General features: G+C 35.3%; 1 protein-coding gene across 2 annotated transcripts in view; it reads right to left on the bottom strand.

Moving 5' to 3' along the window:
* Window positions 1–16,232, bottom strand: part of SLC6A15 (solute carrier family 6 member 15) — a 44,462-nt gene that overhangs the window by 20,872 nt on the left and 7,358 nt on the right. For both annotated transcript variants that reach the window (XM_082740368.1, XM_082740369.1), the window contains exon 2: window positions 3,736–4,208. In XM_082740368.1, the coding sequence (XP_082596494.1) occupies window positions 3,736–4,024 (289 nt within the window). In that variant the 5' untranslated portion in view covers window positions 4,025–4,208. The remainder of the gene's footprint in view (window positions 1–3,735; window positions 4,209–16,232) is intronic.

Below are 16,232 nucleotides of genomic sequence, written 5' to 3'. Positions count from 1 at the left end.
AACTATTGTAAAATACATGTGCAAATATATATATATCCATGTAGTAAGGTTTCCATACTTAAGAAAATTATCTTATAGCCAAATCTCAAATTAAGACATATGACTAATGATTTTAAAGTGGTTTGACAATGTTAATATTAGGCTCTCTTAACTGATAAAGTTAAATGTGAAATGTATCAATTCCTACATAAGAATACATATGCAAATTGTTCATTAAGTAACCACTAAAATGGACTTCCTACATTCAGATTTCTTATCTGGAGCTTTGTCCAACCAGGGATTGTCAAGTCAGTCATGCAACTGATGGTGTCAATGCCCTTTTCAAATAAGAGGCCATTATTGTATTTTCCTATTTTATTTTATTTTTTAAAGATTTTATTTATTTATTTGATGAAGAAAACCATATCAAGAGAGGGAACACAGGCAGGGGGAGTGAGACAGGGAGAAACAAAACTTCCCGCTGAGCAGAGAGCCTGAAGTGGGGCTCCATCCCAGGATCTCAGGATTATGACCTGAGCTGAAGGCAGATGTCCAGTGACTGAGCCACCCAGGTGCCCCTATTTTTCCATTTTAAAAAAGTGTTTAATGGTATTGAATAGATTTTGGAAGCTATTCAAATTTTTCTGGTAGCTATTATGTTAAAGAAGTAAACTTTTCTTTTTTCAAGGTATTTATCTCCGTTTCTCTATATAGCTCTGAAATAATGACTACATAACAATAATTTTCCTAATATAGTGGTCCACAGAAAATCTCTACTTTCTTATGACTGATTTGCAGTCCTTTGGACTTGAATTGATTCTACAGATGGGTATGTAATGTAAAGCATGGATGCATGAACTCATAAAACAGAATGATAAAATACCTAACTCTAAAAAGATTAGGAATGTTGGTGCTAATGATCTGAAAATGTTTCCCAAAGGACTGAAAGTGCATACATGCACCTAATCCTAGAACGTGAAAGAATTTACGTATGTGTGAATAACTAGAGACCGAATGAATTAAAATGGGATTCACTGGGAATCTTTCCTCAGTTATATGTGCATGGCATGCTGTTAGATGCTTAGCTTTCTCTTCTAACTCAAATTACTGTTAGCCCCCATATTAAAAATAGTCATAATTAAATAATTTAACTAAATAAAAACATCATAACTGAGATATAACTGAGCATTTACTATTTGCCACTCATATTTCTAAGGATGTTACATGTATTAAGAATCCAGTGGGGTAAGTACCATTATTATCACTTTACAGGTGTGGGAACTAAACCGGAAGAAGTAAGTTAACTTGTAAAAGGTCACATGGTTAGTGTTGGGAAGAGCCAGGCTTCAAGACCAAATTGAATTCAAAACTTGGGCTGGTGGCTTCTATATTACACTACTTATTAAGTTTAACCAATGTACTTTTAAGTTTAATATCTTTGGACAAATCAACTCATGCTTGGTCTATCACTTCTTTTTTGTTTTTGTTTTTGTTTTTTTTTACTTTATTTAAGAAAGAGAGAGAGAGAGTGTGAGAGCCGGGGGGAGGGGTAGAGGGAGACGCAGACCATGCTGAGGAGGGATCCCGAGGTGGGACTCGATCCTAGGACCCTGGGATCATGACCTGAGCTGAAGGCAGACACCCAACTGACTGAACCACCCAGGCGCCTGGGTCTACCACTTTTTAGTTGTATTACTCATGAAGTGCCTCAAGTGACAAATGAGATTCAAGTTAGTCTGAGGCTATTTGACTAAACAGCCAGAAAACACTACTCAAATACCTGGAAGGCTCAATGCTAAACTGCATGTTGGGTACAGACTTTTGTTCCCTGACACTATTTTGAAACAATAAATTCTTATAACATCACTGTCTAGTATTTGTGATTAAAAGGGAGGAAACAATAGTAGGAAGAACATTTTGACTCTACATATGAAAATGAGGAGGAGCAATTTTTGTTAAAGACTAATTCCTAAATATGAAATCCTTTGAGTTCTCCCTAGACAAAAATGGTATTGAATGGAAGGCAAGGTGACTTCAGCCAAGACAGTCTTCTTCCTTAACAGTCTGGCCAGTAAGGCTCATGAGGTAAAAGGCTTAAAAATCAGAATTCATCTTCTGCTAGTCTTGGCAAATGGGCTGGCCCCTGAGAAACAAAAAGCAGGGTAGTATGTAGCTGCTTATAGCTGATTTGATAAATAATTCATATGTAGTGTTAATGACTAGCAAGGAGCTTCCAGCGTAGGTGGAGGGATGCATAGTGTATCACAGACTTCCTGTATTGATTTTTACCTCTCAAATGATTCACCAAACAGGCAACTTTTTCCAAACCTGCTGTTTTGTGCTTAACTAAATAAACTAAACAAGATCTTTAACATATTTTGTCATCAGAAGACCTCAACTTTTTATCTCATACTCTAAAAAGAATTTTCACGTATGATTATACTTATTTCATTTGATTTGTACATCAGATATAAAACCATATCTTTGGCCAGTTAACAAAACTATCACAAAATAGAATCAAATACCAAAATATTCTTTCTACCCTTTGTGTGCTGAAATGCAGTTAATATAATACTTAATTTTGACCACATTTATTTTAATAGTTTCCAATAAAACTATTATTTTAAGAGTTTCCATTTAATAGTTTCCTATATATAGGTAACAAAGTTCAACCCAAATGTTAATTAACATTACTTAACTTTGGTGTACTATAGAGCCTGTGTCCTACCTGAACAATCCATTCCTTTGTAGATGCTTTTTTTCTGATATTTAAGATAATTTTTGCTAAATAACCGTTACTGGTTATATGCAAAAATCCAAAAAACTAGAATGCTATGTTAATGGGAGATATTTTTGTTAAAAAATTAAGGGTGGGGGGTGCCTGGGTGGCTCAGTGGGTTAAGCATCTGCCTTTGGCACAGGTCGTAATCCCAGTTCTGGGATGGAGCCTCCGCATGGATTTGGGCTCCCTGCTCTGTGGGGAGTCTGTTTCTCCCTCTCTCTCAGCCCCACCCCCTCGTTCTCTCCTGCTTTTTCTCTCACCCTCAAATAAATAAAATCTTTAAAACAAATGAAATTAAGGATGCTAACTTCTTTGAAGTTTTCTTTGAAACTAAGCATTGTCCCCAAATACTGCAGCATTAGAAATAAAATATATATTATATATAAGGATGAAGAATGTCTGTCATTACATTAATTATCTGGTTAAATCCCTTCTCCTGGGATCTACAAAGTTCTGGTCAGCACTTCAACACCACAATTATTCTAAATTATATGCAATTTTGTTTTTGAAAAGTGAAATAATTTAAAATTCAGAGTTAATAAATTGTGGAGAGAACACTCTTTCTGACTTATTTCACCAGTACTGTCTTATATCGGGAACTTTGGGGTTTTTGCCAAAGAGAATAACTGACAGGCACAAGGGATGCCTCTAACATTTTTGTTAGAAAGGTCAGTAATTTAGCAATGTTTAATAGCATCCACAGAAAATATCTGAGAATGTATTCCCCTCAAGCAATCTTTGAGTATTCATAACAAGCCATCTGCTCCTAGGGAAACCTAATCTGAAAACAGAATTGAGCCCACTTCCAACAAAGGAATCTCCCTGGCTTTACAGTGGAATCCATGGCTTCTGAAATAATGAGGCTGCAGAAACAACACGAGCGATTCAAGACAGTCAACTGCAATTTATTCAGCAATGTATCACTCTTAACAACAGAAACCAAAACCAAAAACAAAAACAACCCCAAAACTTACCGCCTCCATTCTTCTGACATAGGTATGGGAATCGCCACACATTTCCTAAACCTACAGAAAATCCAACTTGGGCCAAGATGTACTGTAGCTTACTGTTCCAAGCTGGCCTTTCATCCTCGACTTCAGACTCTTCTTCAGCATCTATATCTTTCTCTTCTTGAACATCAACAATTAGTTCACTCTTCTTAAAAGCATCATCAGCTGAGTCTTCATTGGAAAGAAGGTCTTTAACAGACTCAATAACTTCATCGTCTAATTCTCTTTTTACCACCTTGCTATTCTTCGGCATTGGAAAGTCTGGGTAGAACAATTTTTGTTTTAAATTTCCTGATGGTAAATGTGTTAATTCTTTTTTGAAATATGTTAATTGATATGAATAAAAGATGGAGAGGAGTATCAAATAAATCCTTGGCTCAAGGTGACAGAGTCTTAATGGTTCCTGGATCCCTGTATGTCCAATATCTTAGGGGTACCTGTAAAATTTTAAGTTGAAAAACAATAATATTTAATAAGGAAAAACACTTAAAATACTGAAAACTCTTTATTATAAATTTTTATGACAAAAACTCTTTCTACAGAGTAGAACAACATCTGATCGTCCTTTGCCCTTCAGAAGTGTAAACAGTATGAAGTACACATGTGCTTCAGACACACTTTCTTTTAACTATGTCTTCCTTCTTGCACAAGTCTAATTTGATCGCAGGTATATTCTAATGCCTAACAGATGCTATTTGTTAGTAATTAAATTTTTCTGACTTTTTTTTTTCTTAATTCTTCCTTTTAACCTCTGACTACAACATATCCCGCATTTTATTCCTTCTAGAATTTTATATACAATTGCATGCCATCCTGTAAATCTGTCTTACGCAGAATCTCTTCTGTCCACATATTCATCATTCACTCACTTGATATTATTTGTAAGATGGATAAAATTCAGAGATATAAACAGTAATGCATCATATGTGATCAGCTTTAAAGGAGCTTATCTCTGCAGAGAAAGGCACTCCCCAAATAACTACACCACATTACATAATTTATATGACCCAACATCATTAGAATGCGAGAGATCAGGAAGGGTGGATAAAAGCGGCATTACTGTTGGGCAGGGATGGAGTGGGCCCCACCAAACATAAATACCAAAACCAGAAGCAGGACCGTTATTATTTGTGTTATTCTCTCACATGACCCTGAAAAACCCACTGCCACCACTTTGGCATTTTTCCCTTTCTTTATATCTTTGTATGTTATATCTCATATCCTTTTCTCTGTTCAAATACAGACCAAGTAAGGGTATGGTATATATAGGGTATGTCTACAAACCAGTGACATTGTCTATTTTAAAAAGTGTTAAAACATATGAATTTTTCTCTTCAAAGCTGGCTTGGGTGCTTTAGAAATAATATCCTAAGAATTCTGTCACTTATTGCTAGAAAAAAATAGAATTCTTTGATAGAACTGTGTTAGATTTATTTTCAAAGTCAGAGAAATAGCCCATCATACTTTAATTCACAATCTTAATGAACAAGACAGGGTGCTGATTAACTCAATGCAAAAGAAAAAAGGAATTCATTAACTTGACCACATAGCTTATTTGCTGCTGTTAGGCTTGGAGGTGTTTAGTTGTTTCCGAATTAAAATACATACCCTAAGAGCAAACCTTCATTTTGGATTTGGTGAAGATTAAGAGGTAGGCTGTAAAGGAAATTCTGAAAAAACAGCACTGCAAAATTTTTAAATAATAGACCCATCTCTAGAATAATGTAACAACTTCTCACAGTGACTACTGTGAATAGATCACCAAGTTTTTGATGTGGAAATAGTTTCAAGAGGTTAGGGATTATGTCTGTTTAGTTTGCTTTCTTTTCCCTGAGAGCTCGGTAAATATTAGTTGAGTAAATGAGTAAATACAACCATTGAAAGACTGAAATAAGCTAACTTACCAAATAATTTTTACTGTAAGAAAACAATCTGGCATAGAGGAAACTGTAATTTGTGAGACATGAATTATGTAAAGATCCACACTTATTCAATTATCTAAAGATAAGCTGTTGGCACAGTAATTTAACTGATACATAGATAAGAGCATTGGCTTTAATCTGACAAACTTGGAGCTGAGTCCTAGTTCTTCTATTTATCAGTTGCATAACTTCTGGTAGTTAAGTTATATCATTCTAAACCTTAGTTTCCTCAATAAGCTAAGGTTATTAGCTATTCTTTTTGCTTTTTCCATACAAATAGAAAGGTAAGGAATGTATCAAAGTTTAGAAATGCTTTTACAGTAAAAATACCCACCATTTCATAAAGAAAAAAATTAAAAGATGGTTACTCATGAGCCTCCCGCAAATCATCTCATAAACTACAGTATTTCTTCTATAAATGTCTAGTCTTTGCAGAAAAAAAAACACCCAAACAAAAAAAAAATTGAAATGAAAAATAACAACTGTGGACACTGCAGAATGTTTTATTACATTTTTAATGAATAATCATACAATTGTACATATAATATCTTTTGGCAAAGTTTACATTTAAAAGTTCCTTTCTTAAAATAAAAAAAAAAAGTTCCTTTCTATCAGACTGGGGTGCCTGGATAGCACAGCTGATTAAGTGTCCAACTCTTGGTTTCAGCTCAGGTCGTGATCTCAGGGTCATAAGATCCAAGCCCCATGTGGGGCTCTGAGCTCTAGGCACAGAGTCTGCTTAAAACTCCCTCTAGCCCTCCCCGCCCCACCCTGCACTCATGCTCTCTCTCTCTCAAATCAATAAATAAATCCTAAAAAAAAAAAAAAAACAAAAAAACACAACTTTCTACCAAATTATCCAGATTTTGTATTTTCCACAAAAGTCCCAAATGTAAACAAAATTGAAATACAATGGTACAGGGCGCCTGAGTGGCTCAGTGGGTTAAGCCACTGCCTTCGGCTCAGGTCATGATCCCAAGGTCCTGGGATCGAGTCCCGCATCGGGCTCTCTGCTCAGCAAGGAGCCTGCTTCCTCCTCTCTCTCTGCCTGCCTCTCTGCCTACTTGTGATCTCTCTCTGTCAAATAAATAAATAAATTCTTAAAAAAAAAAAAAAGAAATACAATGGTACAAATGCCTGAAATATACCTAGTATATAAAACATATTTATATATACATATTATATAATGTAATAATCCTAGGTAACATTTATAAAATGAAACATATTTAAAAAGATGGCTAAATATCTTGTTGAATTTATTTAGAGCTGTCTTCTTAACTAGGCCATAAACTCTGCCTGGAAAAGGACTTTATTTCACTCATTTCACATTTTCAAGGTTTAAAGTTGTTGTCATATGAATGAACCCCAAAAGTAGGACAGAATAATATTGTATGATATCTACAAGTATTCTGCACTATTACCTGTTTGGTTGTTTGGGGATTTTTTTTTTATCCTAGGTCCCTATAACTTACTGAGTCAGAGACCTTCTTTTCAGAGGCCGCATAAAGCCAAAAGTAAAGTAACTTGTAAAAAGTTAGTATACAAGACAACAGTTTGGAAACCCAATTAATTTCACATCTTCAAGACCCAACTTTTCTAAAAGATAACATTTTTTTTTATGATGCCAAAAGCTTTCTTGAAGGACTTAGTTCATAAAAGTAAACTATACGATAAATAGCAAGGTTGACCACTGCCAAAAACATATTAATCATTGCTACATTTGAGAAAAGAAGAAATGAAGCAGAAATGTCCAGAAAACAAGCGGTGTGGAAGGTCATACAACATCAGTACTCTACAGGTCACAGGCAGTAGGATAATCAGTTTCAATTTAACTGCACGGCCAAGTTAGCACACACCATCCCTGCAACAGAAGTTAAGCTATCATCCACTGCACTTCATCTGCACCTAGGAGTTGCATCAGCAGTCGACATCATGACCTGGAAAGGGCCTCCTGTCTACCCCTGAGCAACAGACAGTCAAGATCAAGGGTCAAAAAATTATTACTCATGGGTTAAATACAACCTATTATGTGATTTTATAAATAGAATTCCATTGGAACATAGCCATGCCCACACATTTACATATTTCTATAGCTAATTTTGTGCTGCAACAGCAGAGTCACTTTGTACAAACTGCAAAGCCTAAAATATTTACTGACTGTATTGAAAAAAATTTGACAACCAATGTTCCAGAGAATATATCTGAACAGAAGATGTGGAGTTCCTCAGATCACTTCATCTAGGCTCCATTTTCATGGCACTAATTTCTTTATCAAACAGTATGACAAGATAAAACTCTCCTCATTTAATGATAATTACTAAGAATGACAAGGTTCTATAGAACCAGGGAGATGGGAGTGGTTATAGCTGAAAAGGGAAGAAACAGAAGCAAAAGACAAATGTAGAAAATAGCTTTAGAGTTTCAAACAGGTTACTTATTTAAGAAAACTCAGATACAGGTGCCTGAGTGGCTCAGTGGGTTAAAGCCTCTGCCTTCGGCTCAGGTCATGATCCCAGAGTCTTGGGAGCCCCACATCAGGCTATCTGCTCAGCAGGGAGTCTGCGTCCCTTCCTCTCTCTCTGCCTGCCTCTCTGTCTACTTGTGATCTCTGTCAAATAAATAAATAAAATCTTAAAAAAAAAAAAAAAGAAAGAAAGAAAAAACTCAGATACAATAAAATCAAGATTTTTTTAAAAAAGTGTCCCTTTAAAATAAAACTCAAAGAAAAGATATAAAAGATGATTGGGAAGAAAAAAGTTAGGTGGATATATACAGAATACAGATAAGAAATGGGAAAATTCAGTATAGGAATAAAAGGCACATTAGAAACAAAGTCTGCTACAAGTACATCCATAGACATAGAGAACAGACTTCAGGAAACTTCTCAAAAAGAATGAAAAGAGTCAAATATCTTAAAGGAATTCAGAGAAAAAGCTAATGGAAATAGAAGTCAGATAAAGGTGATCCAACAAACTTAGAATTGGATTTTACAAATCCATTGAGAAACTATATTTATATCTATACTTTTGGCTTTATACAGCCTCTGAAAGGAAAGCAAGAAAATAGAATTAATATGACACAAAATTCTGAAAGATAAATTAACAGAAGTTTTGCCTAGATTCATATTTTCAAATAATAATAATACAGAAGGGTGAATACTGAAAAATACTGGGCTAAATATTCTTAGGGATTTCAAGCAGAAGTAGAAAGGGGAAATAAAAGGACTTCTCAGGATGTTTAATAACCTCCAAAAAAAACTAGAAAGAAAAAATACTCGATCTTCATTTTTTTTTTTTTAATTTTACTTACATATTTGACAGAGAGAGACACAGCAAGAGCAAGAACACAAGCATGGGGAGTGGAAGGGGAAGAATAAGGTTTCACGCTGAGCTGGGATCCTGATGTGAGGCTCTATCCCGGGGTCCTGGGATCATGATCTGAGCTAAAGGCAGATGCTTAATGACTGAGCCACCCAGGTGCCCCCTCACTCTCCAATTTTTATACTCACTTATTTTGTATTCCAATTATAAATGCCACAGGCAAATAATCTTGTCTGTGAGAAATCCGACGATCCCTTTGAGGAGGGAGAGGAACAGGTTACATGATCGGGAAATGTGGCTAACCAGGAGAGACAACAAAGTACAGACGTCAGTAAGAGAGAAGTCATGTTAAAGGATAAAAGTGAACATTAATTTAAACAGGAAATAAGCTTTAAAATCTAAATGAATTATGTTTAAGGGGAAAAATATAAGTCAAAAAAGGAAATAACTAACAAAATCAGGAATTGAAATGGGAGAAGATAGAAATAAAAGTATGAGAATATCCTCATCTTTCATATGAGGAAGCAATTTAGGATACTGTCTAAATATAAAACTCATAGTCAAAAAGGGGATAATGACCCCAACCTCTTCACGTTTTCATATAATCTTTCTTACTTACTTTTTATGAGATCTTATAGAAATTTATATTTATTGCTGGGAAGAGACATGTATTAATGCCACACACTCTATCTAGTTTCTAGAAACAGAATGAGTTTGAATCCTAGTTTGCTCTATCACTTATGGTTTTATGACCTTGGCTAAATTACTTTGTTATCTAATAATAAAGTGCTTAGATAAATGCCAAAACATTGACAGAACTCAATATATGCCTTCTTTTGTTATTTATAATTATTATCACTCTTGTAGTTGTACACTTACAACTGGTTTATTGCAAATTATTAAGGATAATGTAGGTCTAGAGCCAATGTTATATGTTTAAATTGTTTTAACATCACTTTTTTTCCTAATGCTAATTTTCTTTTGCTGCATAACAATTTACCTCAAAACTTAGTGGCTTAACAAACAAATGTTTTATTTGCTTATGATTCTGTGGGTTTGCAATTTGAACTAGGCTTAGGCGATCAGTTGTTTTGCTGGTCTTGACTCAAGTCCCTTCTTCCCTACAGTCATCTGTCAACTCAGCTGGGTAAGGATGGGCTAGGATGGTCTTACATTCTGGCAGGAGGCAGCCTACCAGCCAGAGCACTTTTATTCTCCCATATGTAGTCTCTGCAAATGCTAGCTTCAACTTGTTGACATTATAAGCTCAAGAGTTCCAACCCTACCCAAAGGAAGTAAGCCCAAGATACAAATGCTAGTAAAGCCTCAGTGTAACATTTGCTAATGTTTCAGTGGCCAAAGCAAGTCACAGCTAAGTCCAGACTGATTTGAATGGGTAAACTCTACCTTTTGATGGTAGAAGCAACAAAGTCAAATTGCAAAAGGTGTACATAGAGAGAAAAGAAAAATACAGCCAATATTTTGAAATTTTGAAAATATTTTTTGAAAATAATCTTCGACACTTGTCCAGTTAGAATTCCCCTCTCTGGATTCTGAATCTTGGGGACAGGAACAGAGATCAAAAGGTTGGCATCTCACTCAATTCCAAAGGCATTATGCCCAGGCTGTAACTACTACTGTAGTCATGGATTCTGGTTCTTAGTTTTAAGAACTGTTTTCATTCTTGCCCTTTCCATCTCATTGCCAAGCACCCCATTGTTCTTTTGAGCCTCTGAGCCTTGCCAATATTTCTTCTTTTTTTAAATTTTATCTTATTTTTTATTTTATTTTATTTTTCCTCTCAGCCAGCATCAGTTTCTACAGCTTTCAAACAAAGCACCCTAAATTATACAGCTATTATAAATTTACAACAATTGGTGTCCTTACACTCATTTACTGTGTAAGGACTTATATAAAAAATGTTGGGAACATTACCTTACTTAATTTAGACTTATATTTACATTTTTCTCATTCTCCCATTTTTGTATTGCTTTAATTATCTTCATATGCAACTTTTCAGAAAAAAATCTATTTTAAAGCACTTGAAACTAGATTCAAAACATTTTTAAATCAACATAATAAATTTCTAACTCAGTGTTTCTCAATCCTAACCATTTTTAATGGTCTTTTTCTTTTTTGAGACATTTTCCTTGCCTTTCCACATAAATTTTGTTGTCAGCTTAATTTCTTTTTTTAATTCTTAATTTTTTAAATTTTATTTATTTGCAAGAGAAAAAGAGAGAGAGAGTGTGTAAGCATGAGCAGGGGGAGGGGCAGAGGGAGAAGCAGACTGCCCACTGAATGGGTAGCTCCATGTGGGGCTTGATCCCAGGATCCCAGGATCATGACTTCAGCTGAAGGCAGATGCTTAACCAACAGTGTCCCTAGTTTGTTCATTTCTACCCCAAAAAACCCAGGCCTGTTAGAATTTTAACTGGGATTACATTGGTTCTATAATCCCATTTGGGGAACACTGACATCTTCAAATTTTGAGCTTTCCATTCTGTGAACTTGGTATCTTCTTTAAACTATCTGTGGGCAAAGTTGATTTTTAATACAAGCTTCCCATCCTGCAATAGTGCTAATTCAAGTTGATGTTGTTTTAGGACACACAGTATGTCAAAGGTAAATAAAGATAGTTTAAGATTTCTCTAATTGTTTATCTTTAATTTCTTTTTCTTGACTTACCACACTGGCTTGGACATCTACTAAAATTTTGAACAGAAGTGTTAATTAAGAACAGACATCCTAATCTATGCTGCAGTGCTAATGGGAAAGTATTCAATATTTTACTGAGGACAATGTTAATTATGGGTTTTTTTTTCATAGATGCATTTTGTCAGTTTAGGAAAGTTTCTTTTTATTCCTAGTTCAGTGAGGGTCTTTTCTTTTTTTTTTTAATCCTGATTAACTGTTGAATTTTGACACATGATTTCCTACTGCCTACCTTTATTACGATAATCATGTAGCTTCTTTTTTTTTTTTAAGATTTTATTTATTTATTCGACAGATTAAGAGAGAGAGAGCACAAGCAAGGGGAGCAGCAGAGGGAGAGGGAAAAGCCGGTTCCCCGCTGAGCAAGGAGCCCAATGCAGGACTCAATCCCAGGACCCTGGGATCAGAACCAGAGCTGAAAGCAGTGGCTTAACCATCTGAGCCACCCAGGTACACCATTAATCATGTAACTTCTTAATCTACACTGGTTTTGTATCTTAGACCAATCTTTCATTATGAGATAAACATCACTGGTCAAGATGTATTACCTTTTTAATATATTACTAAAATCAATTTGCTAGTGTTTTGGTAAGGATTTTTTCAACTATATTCATAGGAATATGGGCATATAATTTTTTTCTTGTATTTCACTTCTCTGGTTGTGGTAGACTCATAAATATAATTTTTAAATGGTCTCTCGTTTATTTTCTGAGAAAATACATGTAGAATTAGTTTTATTTCTTCCTTAAATGTTTGGCAGCACTCACCAATAAAGCCATCTGGACCTGGAGTTTTCTTTCAGAGAATACGTTTAATTAAAAATTCAATTTATTACAAACATTCAATTTGTTTCATTGATATATAGCTACTGAGACTTTGTCTTACTTATGTTAGTTTTGGTAAGCTGTTTTTTTCAAGGAATTTATCCATTTCATTTAAATTGTCAAATTTGTAGAAAGTGATTAGTAATATTCTGTAGGGCTTTTTTTTTAATCATGTTAGGATTTGTAGTCATACCACATTTTTTATTCCTGATACTGACAATAGGTGTTTTCTCTGCCTTTGTCTTTGTCTTTTCACTATGTAACTAACTCCAAATATTATGCAATTCTTACTCTTTCAAGACGTTTTAGCACTTAAACTATTGTTACAACCTCTTCTGAAACTGTATTAAATTCTAATTAACATTTCCAGTGAAAATATGCAAAGACCTAAAATAACAGGTAGGCACTTGCATCTCAGAGACATGTCTGCCCTGGGTAATTACTGGCACTTGCCAAAAGTTTAATATTTTATAATAAAGAACTAGAACAGGAAATTACCTCCTTAACCCGGACAATTACAAATTTTACTGATAAAATTTTCTTTAAATATTAACTAATTATGAACAGTGAATCTGAACTTCATTGTGGATTCAAATGAAATACATTTTTCTAATTCTTATATATAGGGTAAAAAGTAAAGGCTATCTGAATAACAACAAAATGTTAAACCATATTGCAGCACCCAAGAAAAAAATGACATATCTTGAGAAGTTTTTAGTTATGGAATAATTCCAAGAGGAAAAAGATAAGGGATTCTATAACACCCTGCAATAATGATCTTGACAAATAGCACAAAAAAACCAACAATATAGAGTTCAGCCTAAACATTTCTTCTGCAAATTATATCCCCTTTACATAAAATGTTTTCACTGTGAGAAAAAAATAACAAAAATCACAGAGCCAATCAAAAGGAGAGAAACATTTTTGGGGATGCCTGGGTGGCTCAGTGGGTTAAATCCTCTGCCTTTGGCTCAGGTCATGTTCCCAGGGTCCTGGGATCAAGCCCCGCATTGGGCTCTCTGCTCAGCGGGGAGCCTGCTTCCTCCTCTCCCTCTCTGCCTGCCTGTCTGCCTACTTATGATCTCTGTCTGTCAAATAAATAAATAAATAATCTTAAAAAAAAATTTTTAAAAAGGAGAGAAACATTTTTTTTTTTTAAGATTTTATTAATTTATTTGACAGAGAGAAAGATCACAAGTAGGCGGAGAGTCAGGCAGAGAGAGAGGAGGAAGCAGGCTCCCGCTGAGCAAAGAGCCCGATGCGGGACTCGATCCCAGGACACTGGGATCATGACCTGAGCCGAAGGCAGCGGCTTAATCCACTGAGCCACCCAGGCGCCCCAGAGAAACATTTTTTTTTACAAATGACAACAAAGTCACAACTTACACTTTTATGTATTTTGCCCAAAAAGGTGGACTACAACATACTTATGAGGATGGCTAAAACTAAAAACAAACTTTAAAAAGTAAAGACACCAAAAGCTGGTGAGGATGCAAAGACACTAGATCAATCATATATTGCTGATAGAAATATCCAGGACAGCCAGTCTAAAAAAACAGCTGGCAGTTCATTTTAGCACTAATAACCGAGTTAGCACATAGACCACCAATTTGCACTCTTAGACATATACCCCAGAAAAATAAAGACTTCTTTTCAAGCTGGAACTTGCACATAAATGTTCACATCAATCTTACTTACAATAGCCCCCCAACTAAATGTCCTTCAGTGGGTGAATGATGAAACAACTAGTGGTAGTTTATATCCATACTGTGACTTATCAGCACTAGAAAAGAATTACTGACACATGCAATAACTTGGATGAACCTCAAGGAAATGATGCTGCATGGGGAAAAAAGCCAATTTCAAAAGGATACACATTGCATAATTCCATTTATATAACATTCGTGAAATAAAAAAATGATGGAGATGAACCACAGAACAATGGTTGCTAGGAGCGAGGATAGGGAAAGGCAGGTGGGTGTGCTAAAAAGGACAAGGGAATCTTGTGAGATGGTACAGGTTAGTATCTTCATTATGGTGAAGGGTTACAGGAAGCTACACATTTGATAAAACTACAAAGAACTACACACATACACAGACACACATGGAGAGAAAACGACTGCATAATCTGAAAAAAACTATGGATTACACCAATAGCAATATGCTGGTATTGATATTGTATTGATACTCTACGCAAAATTATAAAATGAGAGAAGCTAGGTGAAGGCTGAACAGGACCTCCCTTTGTACATTCCTAAGACCTGTAATTATCTGAACATCATAAAGTAATTTCCATAAAGTGAAATGTATCTTTTGCTGACTTCTATGAACCACAGACAGATTTTAAGTCTTAATAAAGCATTTCAATAAGTCTTTTAAACATTTTAAAAACAGACAAAAATTATTTTAAATACTTAAAATTCTGCTAATACATTGAGAACACTTCAGATTTAGATGCTGTATTCATTTCCTAAGAATTCTGTAACAAATTGCCTCAAATTTAGTAGCTTCAAGTGGCATAAATGAATTCTTTCAAGGCTCTGGAAACCAGAGATACAAAAGATACAAAATAACTTTTAATAAACCAAAATCAAGGTGTGGGCAGGTCCCTCCCTCAGGAGGACCAAGGGGACAGTTTGTTCCTTGCTTTTTCTAGCTTCTGGAGGCCACCAGCATTCCCTTACTAATAGCCACATCCTTCCCATCTCCACCTCCACACTCACACTGCTGCCTCCTCCTCTCTGGGTGTCTGATCTCCCTTTGACTCTTTCATATAAGGACACTGTGATGGCATATAGGTACCATCTGAATATACCAGGATAATCTCTTCATTAGAGGATTATGTCTACCAAGACTCTTTTTCCAAACAAGATAATATTTATAAGTACCAAGAACTAGTAGGTAGAAACATTTTAGGAGCTACTTTAGCAGACGAGAGGCATATAATATTATATTGCATTTGTTTATATATTTGTATTATCACGTCAGGAAAAATGAAATTCGAAGCAATTAACATGTTTAACAATTCCACCCAATGAGGTACATGTCTGCTACTCCTCCCATTAGGAAGTGGAATCTATTTCCTCTTCTCTTAATTCTGGGCTGTACTTGAGCTTGAATTTGAATTATGGGAGTATGGGACACTGCCTTGACCAGTAGATGGCAGAAGTGACACTGCAAGTTCCAAGGTTAGGCCTCGAGAAGCCTGGCAGTTCCTGCTTTCACTCTTCTGGAATCCAGACACTATACATAAAAATCCATCTGCCCTGCTGGAAAAAGAGAGAGCGCCTTATTGCCTGAAGCCCTAGGCACAAGAACAAAGGCACTGACATTCTAGTGCCAGTCCAGCTGCTAACACATACTAACTGGAACAGATGAGGTATCTAGCTGAGCCCAGCCAAAATGAAGAATAATAAGAAATAATAATTTATTATTGTTTTAAATCATTACAATATCAGAAAGGCAACAGAGGGTAAAGGGGCTCAATAAACCATTGTTTTGAACCTACTGAAAAAAAACACAGTGGCAGGGAGGATTTGGTACACAGCAATAGATAACTGAAACATTTGCCAAAAGGGATACAAATTGAATATTCATTGAATTTAACTGTAAGTCTTTACTGAAATTTAAGGTATCATCCAAGGAATTGTGCATAATAAGGCTAGACCTGTGTAAAAATT

This window comes from Mustela nivalis (genome assembly GCF_964662115.1).
Source record: "Mustela nivalis genome assembly, chromosome: 7".
NCBI classification, from domain to species: Eukaryota; Metazoa; Chordata; class Mammalia; order Carnivora; family Mustelidae; genus Mustela; species Mustela nivalis.
Note: the sequence above shows the minus strand (reverse complement) of the source record. Positions and strands in the feature narration are given on the sequence as shown.